The sequence below is a fragment of the Oncorhynchus kisutch genome, linkage group LG23, assembly GCF_002021735.2.
Source record: "Oncorhynchus kisutch isolate 150728-3 linkage group LG23, Okis_V2, whole genome shotgun sequence".
NCBI classification, from domain to species: Eukaryota; Metazoa; Chordata; class Actinopteri; order Salmoniformes; family Salmonidae; genus Oncorhynchus; species Oncorhynchus kisutch.
Window position 1 is genome coordinate 2969188 of NC_034196.2, and position 13329 is coordinate 2982516.

General features: G+C 42.7%; 1 protein-coding gene across 1 annotated transcript; it reads left to right on the forward strand.

Annotated features, from left to right (window-relative positions):
* Positions 1 to 6472: 6472 nt before the first annotated feature.
* Positions 6473 to 10847, forward strand: LOC109868699 (cryptic protein-like). The gene is made up of 5 exons (XM_020458423.2): positions 6473 to 6896; positions 7163 to 7342; positions 7908 to 8016; positions 8153 to 8209; positions 9172 to 10847. Exons 1-5 carry the CDS (start codon positions 6791 to 6793, stop codon positions 9173 to 9175), a joined length of 456 nt encoding a protein of 151 aa, XP_020314012.1. The 5' UTR covers positions 6473 to 6790; the 3' UTR covers positions 9176 to 10847.
* Positions 10848 to 13329: the final 2482 nt, after the last annotated feature.

A 13329-nucleotide genomic window follows, 5' to 3' on the forward strand; every position in this document is an offset into this window, starting at 1 on the left:
AGCGTTTGGATTTGTATACTAAACACACTAACAAAAGTAGCTACTTGGACATAAATCATGGACATTATCGAACAAATCAAGCATTTATTGTGGAACTAGGATTCCTGGGAGTGCATTCTGATGAAGATCGTCAAAGGTAAGGGAATATTTATAATATGATTTATGATTTCTGTTGACTCCCACATGGCGGATAATTTTATTTATTTTCTGAGCGCCATCTCTTATTATTGAGTGGTTTGCTTTTTCCGTAAAGTTTTTTTGAAATCTGACACAGCGGTTGCATTAATGTCTAACAATTGTATTTATCAACATTTATAATGAGTATTTCTGTAAAATGATGTGGCTCTCTGCAATATCACCGAATGTTTTTGGAACTAGTGAATGTAACGCGCCAATGTATACTGAGATTTTTTTGTATAAATATGAACTTTATCAAACAACACATACATATATTGCGTAACATGAAATCCTATGAGTGTCATCTGATGAAGATCATCAAATGTTAGTGATTCATTTTATATCTATTTGTGCTTTTTGTGACTCCTCTCTTTGGCTGGAAAAATGGCTGAATTTTTCTATGAGTTGGTGGTGACCTAACATAATCGTTTGTGGTGCTTTCGCTGTAAAGCCTATTTGAAATCGGACACTGTGGTGGGATTAACAACAAGTTTACCTTTAAAACGGTATAAGATACATGTATGTTTGAGGACTTTTAATTTTGAGATTTCTGTTGATTTGAATTTGGCGCCATGCACTTTCACTGGATGTTGTCATATCATCCCATTAACGGGAGCCCTAAGAAGTTTTAACACAGTGTCCAAAAAAGAGCCAGAAGTATACAGAATGGTGTAATTTGCATATAGGTGGATCAGATAATCACCAGCAGCAAGAGCGACATCATTGATGTATATAGAGAAGAGAGTCGGCCCGAGAATTGAACCCTGTGGCACCCCCATAGAGACTGCCAGAGGTCCGGACAACAGGCCCTCCAATTTGACACACTGAACTCTATCAGAGTAGTAGTTGGTGAACCAGGCGAGGCAATCATTTAAGAACCCAAGGCTGTCGAGTCTGCCGATAAGAATGTGGGGATTGACAGTGTCAAAAGCCTTGGCCAGGTCGATGAAGACGGCTGCACAGTAATGTCTCTTATCGATGGCAGTTATGATATCGTTTAGGACCTTGAGCGTGGCTGAGGTGCACCCATGACCAGCTCGGAAACCAGATTGCATAGTAGAGAAGGTACGGTGGGATTCGAAATGGTCGGTAATCTGTTTGTTAACTTGGCTTTCAAAGACCTTAGAAATGCAGAGCAGGATAGATATAGGTCTGTAACAGTTTGAGTCTAGGGTGTCTCCCCCTTTGAAGAGGGGGATGACCGCGGCAGCTTTCCAATCTTTTGGAATCTCAGACGATATGACAGAGAGGTTGAACAGGCTAGTAATAGTGGTTGCAACAATTTTAGAACGAGAGGGTCCAGATTGTCTAGCCCGGCTGAATTGCAGGGGTCCAGATTTTGCAGCTCTTTCAGAACATCAGCTATCTGGATGTGGGTGAAAGAGAAATGGGGGAGGCTTGGGCAAGTTGCTGTGAGGGGTGCAGGGCTGTTGATCGGGCTAGGGGTAGCCAGGTAGAATGCATGGCCAGCCGTAGAAAAATGCTTATTAAAATTCTCAATTATAGTGGATTTATCGGTGGTGACAGTGTTTCCTAGCCTCAATGCCGTGGGCAGCTGGGAGGAGGTGCTCTTATTCTCCATGGACATTACAGTGTCCCAGGACTTTTTTGAGTTTGAGCTACAGGATGAAAATTTCTGCCTGAAAAAGCAAGCCTTGCTTTCCTAACTGCCTGTGTATATTGGTTCCTAACTTCCCTGAAAAGTTGCATATCACAGGGGCTATTCGATGCTAATGCGGAATGGTCACATACACGTGTTTAGCAGATGTTGTTGCAGGTGTAGCGAAACGCTTGTGCTTCTAGCTCTGACAGTGCAGTAATATCTAACATGTAATATCTAACAGTTTCACAACATATACCCAAAATACACGTAAATCTAAGTAAGGAATGGATTAAGAATATAAATATCCTCTCACTGTCAACTGCGTTTATTTTCAGCAAACTTAGCATGTGTAAATATTTGTATGAACATAACAGGATTCAACAACTGAGACAGAAACTGAACAAGTTCCACAGACATGTGACTAACATAAATTGAATAATGTGTCCCTGGACAAAGGGGGGGTCAAAATCAAAGTAACTGTCAGTGTGGCCACCAGCTGTATTAAGTACTGCAGTACATCTCCTCCTCATAGACTGCACCAGATTTGCTCATTCTTGCTGTGAGATGTTACCCCACTCTTCCACCATGGCACCTGCAAGTTCCCGGACATTTCTGGGGGGAATGGCCCTAGCCCTCACCCTCTGATCCAACAGGTCCCAGACGTGCTCAATGAGATTGAGATCCGGGCTCTTCACTCAGTCAAAATATTTTTCAACTCGCACAGGCTTCATAAAATCACAAATAGTGATTAAATATTCATTTACTTTTTGAAAATCTTTCTCTGATTTGCAATCCAAAGGGTCCCAGCTACAACATACATAGTCATTTTGTTAGATAAAAACCTTCATTATATCCCAAAAACTCAGTTAAGTTGGCTCCTTCGATTTGAGTAATTCACTCGTTCAACATGCAGAGAAAGGAATACAAAAAGATACTGCTAAACTTTGTTAAAACAAGTCAAAATACATTTCTATTTCACTCCTCAAGTACCCTAAAATGTCATTAAACTATCATATTTAATACGGAAAGAAGTATGTTCAATAGGCAAGCAAAATTAGCAGGTGCCGACTGATTTCCTGCTCTGACTCCCATTACCAAAACTCAAAATTCTTTATCGTTTGAGAAGAAACAAGCCTGAAACCTTGAACAGAGACATCTAGTGGAAGCCTTTGGAATTGCAATCTGGGAGCTGGATTTGGATATGACCCTATACATTCCATTGGAAGAGCATTGGCTCTCCCAAAAAATATTCAGGTTGGTTTTTCTTTGGATTATCTCCTACCATATCTATTGTTTTATAGCCTCATACATTATTTTAACATTTCTACAAACTTCAAAGTGTTTTCTATCCAATGGTACCAATTATATGCATATCCTGGCTGAGTAACAGGCAGTTTACTTTGGGAACGCCAGTCAGGCGGAAATTCCGAAAAAAAGGACCCTAGCCTGAAGACGTTTTAACGACCGTTCCACAAGTGCATGTTCATTAATTGTTTATGGATCATTGAACAAGCATGGGAAACCGTGTTTAAACCCTTTACAATGAAGATCTCTGAGGTTAATTGGATTCTTATGAATTATCTTTGAAAGACAGGGTCCTGAAAAAAGGACGTTTACATACATATATGTCAGAGCGGCATTGGGCTAAGATGCAGTGGCATCGTATAGAGTATAGTATATTTATATGCGATGGGTGTTGCAATATTTGCAAACAATTAAAGTGACTAAGATACCGTAGAATAGCATAGAGTACAGTTTACACATATGAGGTGAGTAATGCAAGATACAGAGACATTATTAATTAAGTGGCTAGTGTTTAATTTCCTTAAAGTGGCCAGTTATTCCTAGTCTATGTCTATCGGCAGCAGCCTCTGATGTGCTGGAGATGGCTGTTTAACAGTCAGTGGTGTAGTATAGAATACAATACAGTATATACATATGAAATGGGTGATGCGATATGTAGACACAATTTAAAAGTGACTGCGATATCTTAGAATAGTGTTGTGTACGGTTTATACATATGAGATGAATAATGATAGATACGGGAACATTATTAAAGTGGCTACTGGTCCATTTCTAAAAGGGGCCCGTGATTCCTAATCTATGTCTATAGGCAGCTGCCTCTAATGTGCCAGTCATGGCTGTTTTGCACTCTTGGTCCCAGCTTTGATGCACCTGTACTGACCTCGCCTTCTGGATGATAACAGGGTGAACAGGCAGTGGCTCGGGTGGTTGATGTCCTTGATGATCTTTTTGGCCTTCCTATGGCATCGGGTGCTCTAGGTGTCTAGGAGGATGGGAGGTTTGCCCCTGGTAATGCGTTGGGCAGACCGCACCACCCTCTGGAGAGCTTTGCAGTTGTGGGTGGTGCAGTTGCCACACCAGGCGGTGATAAAGGTTTGTGAGGGTTTTAGGTGTTAAGCTACATGTCTTTAGCCTCCCAAGATTAAAGAGGCGCTGTTGCGCCTTCTTCACCACACTGTCTGTGTGGGTGGACTCTTTCAGTTATTCAGTGATGTGTAAGCTGAGAAACTTAAAGCTTTCCACCTTCTCCACTGTGGTCCCATCGATGTGGATATGGGGGTGTGCCCTCTGCTGTTTCCTGAAGTCCACGATAATCTCCTTAGTTTTGTTGATGTTGAGTGAGAGGTTATTTTCCTGGCACCACACTCCCAGAGCCCTCACCTCCTCCCTGTAGGCTCTCTCATCTTATGTTGGTAATCAATCAAATTTCAATCAAATGTATTTATAAAGCCCTTTTTACATCAGCCGATGTCACAAAGTGCTATATAGAAACCCAGCCTAAAACCACAAACAGTAGGCAATGCAGATGTAGAAGCACAGTGGCTAGGAAACCCCCCCTAGAAAGGCAGGAACCGAGAAAGAAACCTAGAGAGGAACCAGGGTTTTGGGGGGCGGCCTGTCCTCTTCTGGCTGTGCCAGGTGGAGATTATAACACGACATGGCCAAGATGTTCAAACGTTCATAGATGACCAGCAGGGTCAAATAATAATAATCACAGTGGTTGTAGAGGGTGCAACAGGTCAGCACATCAGAAGTGAATGTCAGTTGGCTTTTCATAGCTGATCATTCAGAGTTAGAGACAGCAGGTGCGGTAGAGAGAGAAAACAGCAGGTCTGGGACAGGTAGCACGTCCGGTGAACAGGTCAGTGTTCCATAGCCACAGACAGACCAGTTGAAACTGGAGCAGCAGGACGACCAGGTGGACTGGGGGCAGCAAGGAGTCATCCGGTCAGGTAGTATTGAGGCATGGCCCTAGGGCTCTGGTCCTCCGAGAGAAGACAGACAAGAGAGAAAGTGAGAGAGTTAGAAGGAGCATACTTAAATTCACACAGGACACTGGATAAGACAGGAGAAATACTCCAGATATAACAGACTGACCCTAGCCCCCCGACACAAACTATTGCAGCATAAATACAGAAGGCTGAGACAGGAGGGGTCGGGAGACACTGTGGCCCCGTTCGACGATACCCCCGGACAGGGCCAACGAGGCAGGATATAACCCCACCCACTTTGCTAAAGCACATCCCCCCCCCACCACTAGAGGGATATCTTCAAACCACCAACTTACTACCCTGAGACAAGGCCGAGTATAGCCCATGAAGATCTACCCCACGGCACAAACACGAGGGGGGCGTCAACCCGGACGGGAAGATCATGTCAGTGACTCAACCCACTCAAGTGACGCACCCCTCCTAGGGAAAGCATGGAAGAGCACCAGTAAGCCAGTGACTCAGCCCCCATAATAGGGTTAGAGGCAGAGATCAAGCCTACTACTGTTGTGTCATCTGCAAACTTGATTGAGTTGGAGGTGTGCTAGGCTATGCAGTCACGGGTCAACAGGGAGTAGAGGATGGGGCTGAGCCCCAGTGTTGAGGATCAGCGAAGAGGAGGTGTTGTTTCCTACCTTCACCACCTGGGGACGACCCATCAGGAAGTCCAGGACCCAGTTGCACAGAGCGGGGTTCAAACCCAGGGCCTTGAGCTTGATGATGAGCTTGGAGGGTACTATGGTGTTGAATGCTGAGTTAATATCAATGAACAGCATTCTTGCTTGTGTGCAGTGTGTGGGCGATTGCATTGTCTGTGGATCTATTGGGGCGGTAAGCAAATTGAAGTGGGTCTAGGGTGGCAGGTGAGGTGGAGGTGATATGATCCTTGACTAGTCTCTCAAAGCACTTCATGATGACAGAGGTGAGTGCTACGGAACGATAGTAATTTAGTTCAATTACCTTTGCTTTCTTAGGTACAGGGACAATGGTGGCCATCTTGAAGCATGTGGGGACAACAGACTGGGATAGTGAGAGATTTAATATACCTGTGAACACACCAGCCAGCTGGTCTGCGATACTTCCCAATTGCACTGTAGGTACGTTTTTCCTATGCCAGAATACAATTATTGAGGAGGTCAGTTCACCATGTACAAGTAATGTGGCATTTAGAAGCCACTTTCCTCTGTGGATGTAGAGGGAAAATAATTATGTTTTTGTTGTGCAGACCAAAGATGCTAGAATCGTATTTTCTTGCCCACAACCTTGCACGTGACCTCGGTATACTGCATTGTTACATTGTCACAATACAAATCATAGTTCTCCATTATAAAAAGCAAAGCTTCGAACTTTACCTTCACAGAGGAGCGCTCTATGATTTGCATGCGAGATTCCTGCGGTGGGTGTGACCTCACTGGAGAAGGCTGGGCAAATATGCGCAAGAATGCCATCAGGGGTTTGAGCGTGCGGCCTTTGGGGAGGGTCGCCACAATGCTGGATGGATGCTTTTATCCAGAGAGTATCGCATTCTCTGGAATACAGAGCTTGTGGACTTGGAACAGAAGAGAGGAGCAGTATTTATTAGTATTTATTTATTTTATTTGACCTTTATTTAACGAGGCAAGTCAGTTTAAGAACAAATTCTTATTTTCAATGACGGAACAGTGGGTTATGTAATTGCTTGTAGTGTATTGTGTAATATAATATGTAAATTACCTGAATGTTTACTTTAGCCTGTTGCAATAGTCCTAGAAGAAGCATTCTGCATGTGAGCTTGGATTATTGGCCAACTCCGGGAGAACAGAATGAGTTTGGCAACTTTTTGGGTAGGCCATGTGTACAGATTGATTTTTTTGTCACATTTGTTTTAAGTTCAGAAATGTCTGTAGCCTATATTTATTTCAACATCAAATAAAATAAATGATCCCCTAATGTATTTTATGGTTTTCTTGTCGGCAGTTGTTTGGATCAATTGGATCAGGCTTTTGTCAATATTTTGTTAACAATTTGTATCTGGCCCTTGGCCCTAGTTTGCTCATCTGAAACTGTTTACACGCCATACCTAAATATTAGCCATTCTCTCTTATCCAAGGCTGTGAAGGATCTGAATGTACCAAAACCATAGAGGTATTGACCAGAGCGGTAGACTCTGGGAAAACGATCCAGCAGAACGCTGATTACCTGAACCAGTTCAAAGAGATGAGCTCTCCTGCTGGGGACAGAAAACATTGTGATGCGGGCTTGGTCTTACCCTTCGTCGGCCTCACTGGAAGTAAGTTAGACATTAATTGCGTAACATTACTGATATCAGCCTACATGGCCTCCATAAACTCACTGCAGTGAATTTGAGTTTGACTTTGGGTGAATTTATTCGGCCTGTCTTGCTTTGTAATACGATTTATGTTCCCTCTTTATCGCACGTTCGTTATCCTGCATCATTTGTTTGTTTGTTTGTCTTAATTCACCAAAACAACAACATATCCTAAGCCTCAGTCAAGCTGTTTTCCCAGCTGGTAACGGTCTGTCATTGAAAACATGGTTCTGAAGGAATGTGTTAAAACTGTGTTTGCCAGTCTGCTGGCCAGTGTCTCCAGGGCCATCTTCAGTAGGCAAATGTTGTGAAACATTGCAAATAGAAATGTCATGAATAGAACCAACATGATTCCTTATTCTACATGTCAGAGAGGCATGTCTGTTCTACATGCTATATCTCTATCTGAACGTTGTACAATGCTGTGCCCTGCTGAACGCACCCCGGGGCTAAAGCCTGAGTGTAAATACAACACTCACAACATCCATATTAAACGTCTACCCTATGTCTTTCTCTTTTCCCGAAGGTCTAAAGCAGAGTCGAAACTGTTGTAAAAATGGTGGTACCTGTATTTTGGGAAGCTTTTGCGCGCCACACTTCATTGACCGGAGCTGTGAATACCAGGAACGCGTCGGGTAATTTAATTTCATATCCCAATATTTCCAGGCCTGTTTGACCGTGGAGGAAACACATATTCAATAGTCTAAAGTGATGCATCGAGCCTGTTTTGACTTGTATCTCTCTGCTCTGCTCTGCTCCCTGTCCCTGCAGGAGCTGTGGTATCATTCCCCATGGAGAGTGGGTGCAGAAAGGCTGCTCATACTGCAGGTGTGGATTTGGGGTCCTGCACTGTTTCCCTCGGGTGTTCCATGAGGACTGTGTTAAGAAGACACTTTATGACACTGATAGATGTTTTTTTTAATTCTCTCCAAAATGTCACTAAATTGTTTGAAACACACTGGCCTGTGCTTTTGAGGCTCAGATAAGAGCGACAGACCTTGTGGTGCAACTGGCATCAGTTGAAGAATTGTGCTCTCCATTTCATTTATGGCATTCCTATTGTAGCCTGCTGTTTGCTGATTGTAAACTAAAAATTGCATCATTCACATTTAAACATGAGCTAGCCTGTATAACCTCAATGGTATATCTGCTCAGGCCTTTTTACTTAAAAGCTCCTGAGTGGCGCAGCGGTCTAAGGCACTGCATCTCAGTGCTAGTGGCGTCTCAACAGACCCTGGTTTGTATCATAACCGGCCGTGATTGGGAGTCCCATAGGGTGGCACTCAGATTGGTTAGGTTTTGGTAAGCCGTCATTGTAAATAAGAATTTGTTCTTATTTGACTTGGCTAGTTAAATAAAAAATGTAATAAATGCACAAGTGTCTCAATTCATATCACCCAGACATGGTTTGTGTTGATAATAAAAGGAGTGGTCGAGCAGGTTTCTTTGGTAATGCCTTTGTGAGGTGCAGGTATTATCAGAGGTGGCACCAGTTTGGCTGTGAATGAGTGATGATAAAAACCATTTTCACCTCACTGGGCAGCCAAATGGGCTCCTGTGATTCATCACAGGTTGCTGTTCTGCCCTGAAAAGCCACAAAAGATTATTCCGAGACCACAGAGGCCTGGTTTTCAGGTCTGAGGATGTGTTAACGGACATTTTTTACGGATCCACATTCCTCCATTTCAGTTCATGCTAAAGTTACTGTCCTTTTTCTTTCTCTCCTCTCTTTCCATTTCAGTTTAGTCCCCTTCATTTATGCTACGTTCCTGTATTTCTTCTCTTTTCAGATGAGGTCCAGGAAGTCCGCTGGTTTCGTTCAATGGGTGTTGCAGACGAAGTAACTACTGTGTCTAGTACCTCCGTTTCTTAGTTTGCTCATTTGAGAAGGGATGAATTAGATGGATTTCAGCCTCAAAGGCCTCAGAATGAAATGACTCCTGGTTTTGGGCAGCGTACTGAAATATCTGCGTCACTGAAATTAAAATGTTAATCCTAGTGGAAGTCGGAGCTACAACTTGCTGGGTTAAAAGCAACTGTCTTGTAAGTGTGAAGGAGGCTGTACATAAGATTTTTATAACAACTACTTTGTATTGTGCTTTTTATTCTCAATCTGATGAATATGTGAATATGAATATGATGATATCATGAATATGTATCAATCTGATGAATATGTGTTCTGGTGGTTGAACGACTCAATCATTTCATGTGTCCTTTGTTCTACGCTCTTGCTTTACAAATGGAAAATGATGAAGTACACTATATATACAAAGTATGTGGACACTCCTCAAAATTTGTGAATTCGGCAATTTACACACCTGATATTGACAGGTGTATAAAATCGACCACGCAGCCATGCAATCTCCATGGACAAACATTAGCAGTAGAATGGCCTTACTAAAGAGTTCAGTGACTTTCGATGTTGCACCGTCATAGGATGCCACCTTTCCAACAAGTCTGTTAGTCAACTTTCTGCCCAAGTGGTAGGCCACACAAGCTCACAGAACCAGACTGCCGAGATCCTATTATTGGATTCTATGTGTAATTATATTGTCAAAACCATTAAAACAAGATTTTAATGTGTCATGGTAAAAAAAAATGGACATAATAGCAATAGCATTTAATAGTAAAGAAATGGTCATGTGAATCAGAGTCTTTAATAACTCCATTTTTAAGAGTTGTAATTAAAACACGTTTAAACAAACTACCGATTGATTGGTTTTGTAAATGTAATTTGGCCATTGGCCCATTGTCTCTCCCAGCCAGTGCTGAAACACCCCTCAAAGCTCTATTTTGTTATTTTATTTATCTCTGTTTTCGTTTCTGCAGAACATAACACAGATTAGATTTGGCACTGAGTCGTGACACAAGGGGAGGGAGAATAAGGCAGACTTTCGAGTTAATCAAACGTCTGTTGTCTATGTGCTGCTATGCCCATGTCAGGACTGAAGGTCCACTTCCTGCTCTCCCGCTGTGACAGGCTGAACAAATCAAGGGGTCAGCCACTGAACACTCTTCAGAAATAGAAAAGGACATAGTTAGAACTCCCAGCTCACTGATGGCTCTCCTTCTTTGGCACTTCCTCTGTCTACAAGGTCAACTGGATGTTGGTTCAATCAGCCTCAGCCAGAAACCCAAAACCACTGATGGCTCTTCCTGTGTAGCGTGTACCAGGTCTGAGTAAACAGCCTCAGCTTAGACAAACTCTAAATCACTGATGGCTTTCCCTGTGTACCACGACTGAATGTTGGGTCAGACAGAGACAGACAGACAGACAGACAGAGATTTTCAGCACTAAAACAGCATTTTGATTTACTTTCTTAGTGACAAGGAGCATTTGTGGGCAGAGATTAAGCCTAGTCCTGGGCAGTCGTTTAAAGTATTTAAGTATGGCAGGTAGCCTAGTAGTTAGAGCGTTGGGCCAGTAACCAAAAGGTTGCTGGATTGAATCCCTGAGCTGACAAGGTAAAAAAAAAATGTTGTTCTGCCCCTGAGCAAGGCTGTTAACCTACTATTCCCCGGTAGGCCATCATTGTAAATAATAATTTGTTCTTAACTGACTTGACTAGTTGAATAAAGGTTAAATAATAAAATATTTTTCTTTTAGTCTTTTGGTCGGTATCTGTACTTTACTTTACTATTTATATTTCTGACAACTTTTACTTTTGCTTCACTCCATTCCTGAAGAAAGAATGTACTATTCCTGACACATAAAAGTACTTGTTACATTTTGAATGCTTAGCAGGACCAGACAATGGTCCAATTTACGCACTTATCAAGAGAACATCCCTGGTCATCCCTATTGCCTCTGATCTGGCGGGCTCACGTTTGTAAATTATGTTGTGTTGGAGTGTGCCCCTGGCTATCCATAAATATATAAAAACAAGAAAATGGTGTTGTCTGATTTGCTTAATATAAGGAATTTGAAATGATTTATACTTTTACTTTCTATGCTATTTATACCAAATAATTTTAGACTTTTACTCAAGTACTATTTTACTGGGTGAACTTCACTTGAGTCATTTTCTATTAAGGTATCTTTACTTTTACTCAAGTATGACAATTGGGTACTTTTTTCATCAATGGTCCTGGGCAAATAAGCATTGTCAGTGAAGATTATTATTGAAAAGGTTCTTCTTACTGGAGGACCCATGAAACTGGCCCTGTAATGCAATGAGGATTGTTACGTAGAATTTGACAGACTGTATAGGAGGCCCATGTCATGTCTTACTCTTTGTCATGATGGGATTGAGTTGCTGGTAAAGAGATGGTAGCTAAATGCCCTGGACTAATCCCCCCATCCAACACAGTGATTTATTGAGCTGCTCCTGTGTGCTGCCTCTCTCTCTCTGCCTCTCTCTCTCTCTGCCTCCCTCTCTCTGCCTCCCTCTCTCTCTCTCCCTCTCTCTCTCTCTCTCTCTGTCTCTCTCTCTGTCTCTCTCTCTGCCTCTCTCTCTCTGCCTCTCTCTCTCTGGCTCTCTCTCTCTGCCTCCCTCTCTCTCTCTCTCTCTCTCTCTCTGCCTCTCTCTCTCTCTCTGGCTCTCTCTCTCTGCCTCCCTCTCTCTCTCTCTCTCTCTCTCCGCCTCTCTCTCTGCCTCTCTCTGCCTCTCTCTCTCTGCCTCTCTCTCTCTGCCTCTCTCTCTCTCCATTCACCGAGGGGACAGGACAGTAGAGTCAGGGAAATCGAAGAGGGGGAGGGATTTGCCTCTTCATCAACAACAAATGGTGACTCGAGCGCAGTGGAAGTCTCGACACGGTTTGGAATACCTGATGGTCAAATATCGACCTTTCCACCTCTCGAGGGAGTTTTCAGATGTTATCTTGACTGTTCTATAAATTACACAAGAAACAAGTAATATAGAATCATCAAATGAGCTAAAGGACCTCTATATCAGGTGGTGTGAAAGGAATGCCAGGAAAAACTTTAAAAACTCCAGCCGCCTAAACCATAGACTGTTTTCTCTGCTTCTGCGGTACCGGTGCATCAATTCTGACACCAACAGGCTCCTGAAAAGCTTCTATCCCCAATCCAATAAGACTACTAAATAGCTAACAAAATGGCCACATGGACTATGTGAGTAGACCGTTTAATATTTGCACACTCACAGGAATCTACACAGTTACACACACTGACACTCCAACACACACATAGCATGCACACACATGTAAACTGACTATGCACACCCACTCACATACAATCCTCATTTGCGTTGATTTTACTCTGTTTATCATACATCCTGATACCTAGTCACCTAATATACTGTATCTACCTAAATCCCTTCAGTGTCCCTGCACATTGTAAATACTATAGTTTCTTACTTCCTTGTGTTCTTATTACTTTCTTTTTGTCCTATCTTATTTTATCTTTAGTGCTTGTGGAGGAAGAATCAGAATTACTTGGGTAACATAGATAATTCAGATATCTTATCTGCATAATATGCTTATATGATATACTTGTTATTAGAATATATCCCTTCGGACTCTGGTGTTGGCAGTTGCACTTCTTCTCTCAGCTGGGGCTCAGTCACCTGGGGCCCAGAGAGGGGAGAGGTCAGGCTTGTCTTTCACATGTCCTTGGTGCTATGCAGAATATCAGAAAGGGAAGAGGACAGGAGGGAACATTGTCTTCATATGTGAATGTGTCTTTACCTATTCTTAAACCATGTGAAGGGATGGCGTGATTAACAGGGAAACAATTACTTGTCTCCACATTGTCTGTGCGCCAGTCACTCCCTCCTTTGGCGTTGGGGAGATAAGGTTTGAGACAGATGTGTGGGGTAGTGTCTGGAACCATTGTATGTCATCTCTGATGTTGCACTTATCCTGGGATAGTGTATGACCTAGAGGCTCACTGCCCTCAGTGAGCTTGTCCAGGAGTGGGGTCAAGAAGGGGTTTTACTTGAGATGGGAGTATCTGGTGTTGACAATTGATTTATGCCATTGGATGA

Excerpts from the sequence above, each read along its gene's own strand:
- LOC109868699 (XM_020458423.2), top strand. The coding sequence starts at position 6,791 with ATGTTTACTTTAGCCTGTTGCAATAGTCCTAGAAGAAGCATTCTGCAT. Across the intron at positions 6,897-7,162 it reads TGAGTTTGGCAACTTTTTGG|GCTGTGAAGGATCTGAATGT; the intron begins GTAGGCCATGTG and ends CTCTTATCCAAG. Across the intron at positions 7,343-7,907 it reads CTTCGTCGGCCTCACTGGAA|GTCTAAAGCAGAGTCGAAAC; the intron begins GTAAGTTAGACA and ends CTTTTCCCGAAG.